The following is a 13,556-nucleotide window of genomic DNA, read 5'->3' on the forward strand; positions in this document are numbered from 1 at the left end:
ACGTTCTTGACTTCTGGCAGCGCCAAAATACCATATTTTTATACAATCCCAAAGATTCACCAGAACAAAGTACCACCACCTGGCAGACCAATCGTGTCCGGAATAGGCTCACTTCGAGAACCACTGTCTCGCTTTTACGATTTATTTTTACAACCGGTGGTACAGACAACCCCGGCCTATCTGAAAGAAACCAAAGACCTACTAAGCCACATAAACAACCTCCAATTCAACCCCACAACATCTATTCTAGTGAGTATGGATATTGAAAGCTTATACACCAGTCTACCTCAAGATGACACACTAGAGGTTCTCCATACGTCTCTTGAAAACACAATGGAATTACAGAACACCAAAGTCATTTGTCCATGTATGTGTGGAACTAGCACTAAGGACAACTTTTTTGAATATGAAGGCACTCTTTTTCTGCAACAATACGGTACTTCAATGGGCAGCACATTCGCGCCAAGCGTGGCCGGACTGTATGGATCTAATTTTGAAGGACTACACATCCTAAACCCCCATTCTCCATTTTGTAAAGACATAACATTCTACAAGAGATATATAGATGATGTCTTAAGCAAGCGCCGGGAAACCCACTGCGGGTAGCTGTGCGCTATATAAGCTCAAATACATTTACATTTACATTCCTCATTTGGACAAATACCGAGAACAGACTACAAGATTTTCTCTCCTAGGTTGACCCCAACTTAAGATTCACGCACACGACAAGCAGAGAGTACATCACCTTTTTGGATCTGGACATAGAGGCACTTAATGGTGGCCTCACTACCAAGACCCATTTCATACCTACCGCAAAGAACTCCCTTTTGCACTTCGAAAGTTTTTACCCCAGACCACTGAAGGAAAATTTACCCTATGGTCAATATCTCAGATTAAGACGCAATTGTAGTGAAGTCAAAGACTTTAAATCTCAGGCAGACTTACTAACAACAGAACTGAAGAACAGAGGTTACCGTAACAAAATCATCAAAAAAGCCCAAAAGAGAGCAAGAAATCAAAATCGGGAAAGCCTACTAGAAAATAAAGGGCACACTTATTCCACCATCCCTTTAACCTGTGTGACAACATATAACTCAATCTCAAATAAAGTCGCCAAAATGATCCAGAGTAATTGGAAAATCGTGACTTCAGGCAAACTACAATGGGAAAAAACGCCATTCTCCTACAGAAGATCACAAAACTTACAAGACAGTCTGGTATCCACACGCCCCAAAAAAATGACTATAAACCATAACATAGTGCTCAATGCATGGGGTTTACCAAATGTCACTGGCCACTTTCCATGTGGCAATTTTAGCGTCTGTCATTTAACCAATTCCACAAAGACCTTGCATCTGGAACAAGGCAAAATATGGAACATTCAGGGAGACACCAACTGTAATTCTGCCAATGTGATCTATCTAATCACATACCCATGCCAACTGAGATATGTGGGTATGACCAGCTGCAAAATGAAGACCAGAATATGTGAACATTGGAGCAACATCCGATGTAAACGAAATACCACAAAACTGACCGACCATTACCTAAAGGCTGGACATACGACAAATGACATGACCTGGGTAGTCATCGAACAACTAGACGCACAGACTGGAAATATACAAGACCAGCTGTTGGAAAAGGAACAGCGCTGGGTGTACAGACTAGCTACTCACACAAAGGGGCTTAATGACAATGTGCCATGGAATAGCATACAGCGCAAGTAATGACTTCAGCACACTTTGCCGCTACTATTTGAGATAGAGAGTATACAGCACGACTGTATCACGTCAGGGCATGTCTGGGGTGTAGCCCAGACACAACCCCATTCTAACCAATAGGTATTTACCCTTTAAATATGGTAAAAGAAGTCTATGGAACTTCAAGCCATCTATAACTAACCTACGTGTCAGTATTACACCTTAAATGCACACCGATGTGGCCCTAGCAAATAAGGATCCAGTACTGCAACTAATACGATTAACCCACTTATGCGCACCAGGTTACCCACACTGCACGTAAAGAACGTATTCCCACAGTGCTACAACCAATGCAAGTAACCCACCTATGCGCACTGTGTTTAAAGAACTTATGCCCATTGGGTTGTCCACTCTGTTTTTATAACATCCAACAAGTCAGCCCACACATATGCCACCACATGGAGGGCAGTATCAGTTTTTTTAGACAAACGGAGGCACAGGCGCTCTAATACACTTACGCTTTAAACCATCGCACACTGTGTTTTCATAAACACGCCACGTTCACCAGGGCAGTATATTTTTGGGACAATGTAGGCTGAGGCGCTTTAACATGCATTTGCTTCAAGCCTGCGCTAGGTCAGGGCTCTAGTGGTACGGACGGGTGAGCTATTCCGCCCACGTGACGGAAAGAGGACATCCGCCCCCATCCTACTTGAAGCAGGCACACCAAGGACACACTGCGAACGGCGGGATTCGATCGAACAGCATAGGTCATAAACATTTAAATACCCTGACAAATGTGAGTACAAGCGCCCGTGGGCTACTTGCAGGAACCGCGATGCAACTTAGATACTGTAACGCAACCGCTGGCCCCTTTGTTTTCCCACAGGGTCAGAACGGGGTATAGCTTTGATTGAACGGATCCATGAGGCAATGTCCATATCGAGTTAAAGTGGGGACGCATTTATGTTACATGTTGTCAGTGTCTGTGATGTTTCAGTCTGTGTTACATGTGTTTTCTTCTGATAAAAATCACTTGCAATCATCAGATATACATTTTTAATCTCTTTTTAAATAATCTCACCAAATGTGCCATAAAGCGATATTTTTTTAGACTATACTTAGTCCACCATTGCTCTAAAACGCAACAGTCTCTGTTCTATTAACCTTTGGACTTCAATCTAAGTAACAACCACCGGGGCACATTGTAGCCACGCATGGTTATTTTACAGATAGCCATCACGCATTCCCTCACACAGTCACATGCATGATGCCATCATCTCAAGCATACAAGAGCGCTACAAAATAAGATATGCATGATAATTATCTTGCTGTGTTGTACCTGCACTTAACACTTTCTTCCTTTACATACAGGTACTCCCCATTGAGGATCTGTAAGTAATAAGATCCCATCACACTCACAGCACACTTTAGGGTGTGTGCTGATATTTGCACCACTGTGGCCTATCGTTTTTTGCCACACACTTTATTGGTCCTGACGAAAGCCTCTTTAACACACCAAAAGGCTGAAACTAGTAGACCTAAAACCAAAAGGGATACAGAGGTTTATTTTAAAACCCCCCGCTGATCTCGATGATGTTTTTATCCATGTCCTAGGACCCTTCTATTAAAACTTTTATAAGGGATTTTCCTAGAGACATTTTTATAACATAACTGCACTTCACATAGCACTTCACTTTTTTCACACAAACAACCAGCTCCGCTGTAATTCAGGCGTTGAAGCACAGCTGGATTGCACTAGGTGATCCAGCTGGGCCCCGATGATGAAGCATGCCACCTACTAGGTAGGTGGGTGAGGGGTTTGCTAAAAATACTTTCTGTTGTTTGCGCTTCTTTTACGAGAGTTTGGGCAAAGAACCATGACCCAAACCCATTAAAGGACTTGTTCACATTGTTTATTGGCGAATGAACAGATCATCATGTAGCAGCTAGCAACTCCAGCACTTTGAGACCCTCATTAGTGATTTGCCTCACATTATAAATGATTGATTGATTGAAACTTTCCAGGGCAATCCAAACTGTTTGTTTCTGTAGGACCCTGTATGTGTCTGCAATGTCCTTCACCTTCATTGCCATCTTTAATGACTCTTCAGCTAGATTGATGGTGCATTTGTAGTTTCAACACTTTGAGTCATTCTGACTGCAGATTGTCTTTTCAGCTTCACTATTTCGTGCAGGTCCACTCTTACAAGGCTTAACTCAATGTAGACTGCATCAGTTTATCAATTTTATTCTCCAGTGCTACACATATTTCTTTCATGGCGTTGAAGAAAATACATCAAGAGAGTTCAGATTCCACAGTGTGCTGTTTGGCATTCACCCACTCAATGGCACCAGCATCAAGCTTTTCCTCTTTCCTAGGGCCAGTAGTCAAATACTTGTTGCCTGTGTAAGCTACTCCTGAATTCTGCAAATGTAAGAGGTAGCAAGGTAGCAAATGATGTCTTATACTTAGATGGAAGAGGGTTAACATGGTTCTGGGTGCCCTTAAGCCTACTACAAGGTGAAGGCTGAGGGGGAATGTCCAGTTATGGAGCGTCCTCGAAGACAAATTTAGCTTTCTAGGCAAAGTTGTACCAGTGGTAGAGATCGTGCTGGTGTGTGCCTTTCATCAAGCTCCTGTTGAAGCTTTTAGAGGCTGGTCTCTCCTTGAAGTCTGCTGTCTACAATTTCAGGGCCAATGTTGGTTTTGGCACAGATGCTGCTTTTGGACTCAAATGTTCAGCACAGATATGTGGTCGCAGACTTGAGGGACTGTAGGAGTTAACAAGCTTAACTGGATCCTGCTTTGGCTCTGATGCCTTCCCTCACTGCCGACTAGAGCCCAAGAATGGTGGCGCAGCCAGGTGTGGTAGTAGCCCACACATGGGGTTCTAGAGCTGAGCACAAGGGGGCAGTTCTCAGCTTTGAGGTGTTGGCTTTTATATGTCTTTGAGGCCTGTGTAGAGGTGTGGGTATGAATCGTATTCACACGTCCCAGCATGGCCTGGTTGTGAGGCACAAGGTCGACTGAGGTAGATGCTGGGTCTTCAAGAGCACCTCTTTTCCCTCTTTGAGTTGTTCCTCTTCCTGATCTCAGGAATCATATCAGATGATCTCATGGCTGGGTTGATGGCCCGGCACATTGGAGAATTCGCCAAACTCCTCGTCTTCAGAGTCAAGTAGGTTTTCCTTGCTGCTTATGTCTGGAATTTCCTATGACTGAAACAGACGGAGTGGAGATCAGCCCAGTGCTAACTTCATTGGCACTAAGGGCATCTCTTGAAGGGCATACGTTCCTTCACGCTCTGCGCGTCTTCATTCTTCGGCGTCGATAGGGAAGATGTGGGTCACTGAAAGGCAGGAGTGCCTCGGGGGCTGACTAGCCCGGTCTCCGACGACTCTATTCAAAATGCTGGATAAACAGGAATACACCTAAAGACCTCTTCTCGGCAACAGGCCCTGGGAACACAACTATCAGCGGTGAACGCAACAATACGGGGAGCAACTCTGATACATGAACAAACTAACAATGAAGTAGGTGCACTTGCACATTCACTACCAAACGGAGACATTGTGACTCGAAAGACTTCTTTGAAGAAAAACAAGTTGCAACAGTCTGAGCCCAACACGATGGCAGAAGAATGCAAAGCATCTGTAGCTACAGCCACAAATGCTACAAACATATTAATCCTCACAACTCTTGTGCAAAGACTTTCCCAATCTAGGCCTTTGGTTCAATATGAATGTAACCACACTTGCCTGCTCTATCTCAATATGTAGGAAGGTTGCAGACTTAAACAGGTATATTGCAGACGATGCCTTAACCAATCAATCAGTACTTGTTAAGCATGGGTTTGCAGATCCAACTGGGGGCTGTTTTTTATTCGAAGAGCCAGGTCTTGAGATCCCTCCTGAATTGTGTCAGAGACGGTGGGAGCCTGAGATGGAGAGGCATGGTGTTCTAGCATTTGGCGGCAAGGTAGAAGAAGGATCTTCCTCCGGTCCTGGTTTTGCGTCCCAGGTATTAAATAAGGTGGGTAGATACCACCAAAGAACACAGATAGATTTACTATCATAAACCAAAAACTGTCTTAATAGTAGGACATAGTCAGCTGTATATAATACACAGTATAATGTGTGCCTGTTACACTGATGGATGAAAGTTGCACACCCAAGATGATCTGAGCCACTTCTCTCTGCAGAGAAATACGTATTCTCCCTGAGACTATACCCGTTGGCTAGATGAATACAGTTCTTTTTCAGTAAGTAGATATAAAACTTTCCCTATAATAGTTAAAGGAGCAAATGCAACTTTGTTGGAATAAATATGGCAAGGTCTCAGAGAACGCAGAACAGACAGGCTATTTGTTACTTCGAGGGTATCAACCTGATAGTTCATAAAATAAGTTTCAAGTGGTAAATATGGCAGCAGACATGAGTTGCGCACCACCACCTTTGGAGATTATGTAAAAGAAGGTAGGGAAAAGGTATTTTTTGGGAGTGATTCCCATTTATCATACAGGACAGTGGGTAACAAGAGCTCCATCCAATAGAGAAACTTTTTTTGCAGTTACATACACACTTACATCCCAGGTCCTCCAAACAATTAATGTAGGAAGTGTATTACTACATGCAAGCCAAGTGAGGCTCATTAGAATTTGAGCATTTTATATAACTAAAACATCCAAGCTTAAAGGTCCCTTATTATAGGTTCAACCAAGAGAAATGAACAATGGATTCAGAATTTAACAGTTAACTCTGTTGGCATGCAAGAGAATTAATGCAAAGTTGTCTAAAACAGCAAATATTAACTATATAGGGATAATCATTGAACTAAAAACAGCTCTCTCTCGTATTTATTTTTTAAATGCATTACCTTGCATGGTAATCAGTTGCTGGCTTTAGATCATCAACAGTTACACAGTTCTTTTCTCCACTGAAAAAAGGGTTAGAGGAAAAGGTTCAATTGAAGTATAACCTCTATAGTGTCTCAAAAACACACATTAAAATACTTTACCAGAAATCATTCAATATTCTTTCACATTATTTTAATGCACTTTTCATTATAAATGTTATTTCATTCATGCAGTAAGGACCATGGAAGAAAAGGGTATTTACATGTTACTTTAGTTCTCCCACATGGGTATTTTCCTGATAAGAAATCCACCTACATGCATTGGTAATGTTTGGTAAAATAAATCTGTAGAACAAAACAAGTATTTTTGCGAACCATCTTTCTGAAGGTAATGTTTTCTTCTAGTACTTAACACTTCCTCATACGACTCTTTCTATGTCTAGCTCATCGAGCACTAGGATCCGGACAATGCATCAAAAGATACACAGTGAAGAGAAAGTGACTGACTTGAAGGACTCCCTAACAAAAACGCCCCTTACCAATAGTGTGGAAACTGCTCCTTCCCGTAAAAACTAAAAAATAATGCAATCAGGGGGGTCATATTTACTGCTGTATGACACTGAGTTATACAAGCTATTCTACATCTGCTTGAATACCTAGACTCCTTTTACAGTCACCATGAACAACAAATATCTACATATACATGTAATAGAGAGGAGTTGGCCTAACAGCCAACAGGGCAGTCGAACTCCAATCTGAGGAACCGGGTTCGAGTCTCGGCAATGACGCTGTACATCCTGTGATTCTGGGCAAATAATAATAATCTCCCTGTGCCTAACAAAAATTAATGTGTCCTCATGTAACGCAACTGGTGCTATGTAAAGCACTCTGATACCCGATACCGGGTCATGTTTGCGCTATATAAAACTCATTAAAAAAAAATATATATATATATATAATAAATGGTTATATGACGATACAACGCATGCTTTTACCCCGTATGCCGTTACAACGCGATTTATTACCCTGAATTGACGCTGGGCTTACGCTGGATGTTTGAATAGTATAATTTACTATTCCAACTCCAGTCTGTGCAAAAATAGGAAAGTGTTGGATTTAAATCCAACACTTTATACCCCCTACAGCAAGCCATTTTCGTTGTAAAGGCATGCGGGGTAAAAGCAAGCGTTGTAACGCATGAGGTGTAACGGTTATTTCCCATAATGAATAAATGCGATACTATGAAGTCCACAAGGTACTCCATGAGCTTCAGGTACGATGGTTAAGAGGGCTTAAAGAATGCTATGTTTCGGCTACAAAGGAGGACCTATGAACAAAGTAATTACTGGATTTAAATCATATGTAACACAGGGGACTGTAGGGATGAAAGTTCTCAGATCACTAGTGAACACTGTGCCCCCTTGTAATGTTTGCTTTTTCTGGCCTATGCTACCTGTTTTCTCATTGAGCCTAATATTTTGAAGTACGGTGAAGGGGCAATTCATTTTGGTTTCTGCCCCCAGTAGAGCACAAGGCTCTGCTGGACAGGTTGTACAGTGTTTGTTCATCCTTAGTTGATGCGAACTACAATCCCCCTCACCAGGCAATAGGAAGACTGATGGGTGGCTGTGGCTGATTTATGGCATAGGCTCGGTGTAGTGTTGTCTAGGGTGCCTGTAGCCCATCTGAGAGGGATTGCCGTATTCACTTTTTAACACAGGCAGGTCCGAATTCAGTTGGAGAACAACAGACTAACCAACATTTGTTGAGCAGCTCTGTCCCGTGCGGACTAGAGAAAGGATATTCCTGCTTTTGATGTTTGGACTGTGTCCTACTCAATACATATCCCTGTGGCTGACAGTGCACATCTAACCCTCTCTTATGCTAAAATGCATATAGACATTGGACAGAATCCATTTATGAGGTTTGAATTGTTTCACCTGCCTATTTTGGCCTGCCCCCATCCTTTAGTGTGAGCACACCCAGGTAGAGATGAACAGCACTGACTGGCTAGAGGTTGAGAATCTGAACACAGCAGCCACGGCTTTTAATTGTCAAATTTTACACAAGACCACAAACTGAAATCTTTACTGCTCTATTCCCCAACCAAAGCTGGATAATATGGTCAACAATATCCTGTTTCAGTTTCCCGTCACAGTGTTCCTGTACGTTCCTAATTATGAAAACTGGATAGTTCAGTTTGTTTCCCTCCCAAATGACCAGTTATCACTAAAGAGTCACTGTCTGTGAGCAAAAATAGCTAAATAAAAAGCCATATGTTATGTTGGTATTTATTAAAACAAGCAATCCGGTTCCCCTTAAATTGAGAGTGGATTCTAAAAAACATATGAGGTTAGCATTTACCTCTAAAAGGTTAATTACAACATTCCTCACTTCATGGCTCATCATATTAAAAAGAGATGACCTCCATGAAATTGATATACAGTAATCGGACGATACTAGCCTAGTTTACAGTTCTCAATAGATTAGAGTCCACTGTAAGTATAATCAGATAAGCAGGCATGGCTACTGGTACTTAATACAAATACTGAGTTAGATCCTTCCACTAGTGATCAGGAATTGAAATTAGGGGCTTAGCTTGAAAGTCAATCATGGCAGTAGCTCTGTAGAAGAGCTCCACACTGCCACACACTAATCTGCCATTTCTGGACCCCTTTTCCTCTGGGCTCTCCATGCCGGATCGAGCTCCGAGGCGTGATGACTCCTACCCCATGGCTGGGCCAGCTGAGGGTAGCTGCACTGAGCGGAGCCCGACATCACTGACAGAGAGTGGCCGCGCGGCCTATGGGAATGGAAATGGAGTTGCGCCAGAGTGGAGCGGGATGCCAGCGAATGCAGATTGAGGGGTGGGCATTTCCAGGGGCGTGCCTTCTGCCTGATCTTCCGTCTGCCTTTGTCACTAACTTTCCTTGGGGATCCCCAGGCAGGACTGGACACCGGGAAGTGGCACTGTAAGTCCCCACTGCAGTTACCGAGCCACTTTCTCCGTGCTCCTGATAGGTAAGGTAAAAAAACTATATTTTCATTTAGTCCCAGTACAAGACAATAGACCCAATTCAGGCCTCAACAGATGTCAATGGGAGATATACATTCTACGGATTATTTTAAAAACATCTCCCACTCTGCCATTCTAAAATGTTGGCATGTATGCACGCCACCCCAGTTTGGGCCAAGTTCTATGCAAATCAGTCTTGACCCTGCTCTACACAGGAACAGTCCAGCCCGAAATGCCCAGCCAAGTCCTCTCTGGACCGGAAATAAGCATCCTAAGACAGGTTTCAGGGTATCATCCCTCATCAGCCAGGAGAGTCTGAATTCAGTTGCATGGCAAGAACGGGACCAACGTCTGGGCATCCCCATCCCACTCAGGGTGATAAATGCAAAAAGAACATTTGAGGGACGCCTGCAAACTGCAGATTGAGGAGCTGGTGCTTTCGGGGGCGGGGTGACTCCTTAAGATCCCCTGTCTGCCCTTGTCAGTACCTTTCCTTGGGGCTCCGCAGGCAGGACCAGACCCCGGGACGTGACGCAGTTTGGCTCTATACCGGGCCGCACAGCAGCTGTCAAACCACATGGGGCCCAATAATGCAAAAAGGACTACTGATGGACGGAATGATGAATAATGTCAAAGACTCACCCACAGTGCAGAGATCTGGTCCTAAATCCATCGTTTTCTGCTGACCACACCACCCCTGTGTGAATGCAGCCATGTGCAAACCAGTCTTGACCGGGATTCCTATGGGAACAGTCCAGCCCATACTGCTAGTTCGGCTGTTCCTACGGGGAAGCAGAGTTGAGACTGACTTGTATATGGCTGGGTCTAAGACGCCCACGGGCATTCGTGCGCTCTACAAATCTAATAATCAAATCAAATCAAAACTGGAATGGCATGGTATGCATAAAAATCGATGGATTTAGGGCCAGGTCTCTGTAGTGAGGGTGAATATTTGACAGTGTTCGGCATTACGCACATCATCTTATTGTGTTGCTAAAGTCGCCCTAAGGTGGAAGGGTATGCCCAGACGAGGGTTCTGTGCTCACTATGCCACTGGATTCAAGCTAGCCTGGCTGATATGGGGTAATACCCCGAAACTGGTCCCAGGATGCTGGTTTCCGATCCAGGAAGGACCTAGCCTAGCAGTTTGGGATGGACTGTTTCAATGGCGAGCAGGGTCCAGACTGATTTGCATATGGCTTGGTCCAAACTGGAATAGCATGGTTAGCAAATAAACAGCGGCCCAACTGGCTCGGACAAACGGCTCAGGGTGAATTGGAGGCTGGGTCATGCAGCTGGGGGTCCGTCCAGAGCAGTGTGGGTCCACCGCTGGCTGCCGCTGCTGTCGGGCGTTGCTCCCCCCACACAGCGTCCTACCTGAAGGGCCACAGAGAATGTACATTGAGGGCTGGGATGGGAGGCGGTGTGACTGACCTTCCGCAGGGGTCCTGGCTCTTTGGCACAAGGAGTGTGGGCATCTGGTGGTGTGGATGTGGCCTGTGCCAGGCCAGGAGCTACTACAATGTTAAGGTGACCCCATGCATTTTAACTTTGTCTCTGGGGATGGTCGTTGACACTGGCCTATGCTGCGAAACTTTAACGGCAGAAAGCAAGACTAACGGTCTGTGGAATCCGGCTTGCCGCTCTTTCCATGTTTTCCTCTCTTCATCGCCTCCGCCCACATGTCCCTTCTTTGCATTGTCACCTGAATCCTGCCACTGGGCCTGAGTGCCCCATCACCAAGGGGAAAGACAAGGGGAATCTGCCAAGTGGAGGGATTGCTGTGTGGACGCACCGAACTCCACCCTCCCTGACTCTGCTGTGTCCTGTTGTAGCTATTGCCCCTTGTGATAAAAGACCGTAGGGCCCTGGAGTCGTTAGCGTGATGGAGCCACAGTGCCTCCACATTGCATGGGACAGTTGGGGAAGAAGAGGGACCTAAGCCGTGACCGGATGACGCCACTCTGAGACCCTTAGCGAGATGTGAGCAACAAGCGTTTAAGTAGGCCGCCTGATGTGCTGTGGTACGACGCCCTTGTGGTGACAGAATCCATCTCCAGGATAGAGGTGGGCCTATTCACACAGTGCTCTTTCCAAACAATGTCTATACACAGCCATGGCAAGCGATAAACCTTCAGCCCCCGCGGCTCAACAAAAGATTGATAAGTACACTAAGCAAACTGTGGCACTGGAGGAAGCTGGAGCCTTAGCAGGAGAAGTTGCGGGTCCAGTGGGCTTCCAGACAGTCTCTATCCTCAAGGTCATCCAAGCCCTCAAAGTGATGATGAAGGGCAAGAGTGGAAGATGCAGAGAGTAGGCCCAACGCAGCAACTTATGAATCATGGGCTTCCCGGAAGGGGCTGTTGGGGGCCACTCCAACTACTTTCAGCTCAGACCGGCAGAGGAGCAGGGTGCTGACTTCAGAGGTGCCGTCTTCAGAGGTCTTCTCTTGCTTCCTTCCGGCCAAGCCCCTAGTGGCCTTCACACCCGACCCTTCATTACCCGCATCCTCAACTATGCGGACCGGAATGCTGTTCTCCAAGCAAAACCAACAGTTGATGGACAGAATGCAGAACAATGTCATACATTCACCCCAGTACTGAGATCTGGGCATAAATCCATCGTTTTATTTGCACTCCACACCACCCCAGTTCAGACATGGCCATATGCAAATCAGCCTTGACCCTGTGCCTCATGGGAACAGTCCAGCCCGAATTGCCAAACCATGTCTTCCCTGGACCGTAATCAAGCATCCTAGGACCGGTTTCTGGCTATCAGCCGTCTTCAGCCAGGATAACTTGACTCCAGTGGTGTGGAGAGCACGGGACTCACGTCTGAGCATACCCTTCCCACTCGGGGTGACAATTGCAAAACCAACAGTTGATGGACAGAATTGAGAACAATGTCATACATTCACCCCAGTACTGAGATTTCCAAGCAGCACGCTCTCTTGGCACAATAATCCATCAGTCCTCCCCAGTACAGATATTCCCAAATTACACCTTGAAGGTCCAGCAGCAATAGAAATCCTTCCAGAAGGTGAAACAGAACCTGCAGGCCCTGAACATTGTTATATGGTTCTTTTCCCTGCCCAACTAAAGGTGATCTATTAAGACAGAATCCTGTTTTTCGATACTCCGGAGGTGGCATGGGTTTGGGCAGAGAAAAGACCCAAACTACAGAACCGGGGCTTGCCTCTTGCAGAGAGCGGGGATTTAGGACCTGAAACTAAAATGTCCCTTATTCGAAATGCTGCTGCACCTGATCCCCTGTGGCCCCAGGCCTGACCCAATCAGCTGAATGATATGGGGTCTACACAATTTTCCTATGAGACTAAATGGCTGTGCTAAGAGCTGGTTGGTAAACCATGCCCCCATTTGATTTTGCGTTTGTTGTTGTTTTTGCTTTTGTCTGTGCAAACCCAGACACTCCTGCAAAAGGAACACATGCAAGAGGTCCGGGTGGTGTGGCTGGCCACACGCAGTCGGATATACCAATGGGGGGATAAGGCTAGTAACATTCTTCACTGGCTGTGAACACCCCATACTGTGGGTAATCCCATATCCTACACTGGTATTGAACAATGTTTACGAGTTACAGGCAGTACCGACATAGCACACATCTCTGCTACATACGATCAACGATTGTATAGCCTTGATCAGATGGGGAGGCGGCCGGATCTGCAGTGCTTCATAGCGGACCTCCTGGTGACCAAACATTAATTAGAAGACAGGGAAGTGTTAGAAACAGGTATCACCCTGAAGGATCCAGGGACGACCTTGGCACAGATTCAACTGGATCAGGGCTGGGGCCCAGTAGGTATCCAGCAGAGTTCTGGAGACTGCTTTGGCCTTAGGAGGGCCCACATCAGCTGCAGGCATTTCAGGAGGCTCTAAAAAGGGGCCGGCAGCCTAGAGACCTCTGGGGATCCTGAAACTGGGACATACGGCACACAGCACACATTGAGAGGAATACAGCCCTA

The 13,556-nt window shown here is 45.4% G+C and overlaps 1 protein-coding gene across 7 annotated transcripts in view; it reads right to left on the reverse strand.

Moving 5' to 3' along the window:
* The window catches only part of FNDC3A (fibronectin type III domain containing 3A), a 1,489,010-nt gene that overhangs the window by 700,011 nt on the left and 775,443 nt on the right, over positions 1–13,556 (reverse strand). For all 7 annotated transcript variants that reach the window (XM_086934979.1, XM_086934981.1, XM_086934980.1 and 4 more), the window contains one exon: positions 6,580–6,639. In XM_086934979.1, coding sequence (XP_086791105.1) covers positions 6,580–6,639 — 60 coding nt within the window. The remainder of the gene's footprint in view (positions 1–6,579; positions 6,640–13,556) is intronic.

The sequence above is a fragment of the Lissotriton vulgaris genome, chromosome 8 (assembly GCF_964263255.1).
Source record: "Lissotriton vulgaris chromosome 8, aLisVul1.2, whole genome shotgun sequence".
In the NCBI taxonomy this organism is placed as follows: domain Eukaryota; kingdom Metazoa; phylum Chordata; class Amphibia; order Caudata; family Salamandridae; genus Lissotriton; species Lissotriton vulgaris.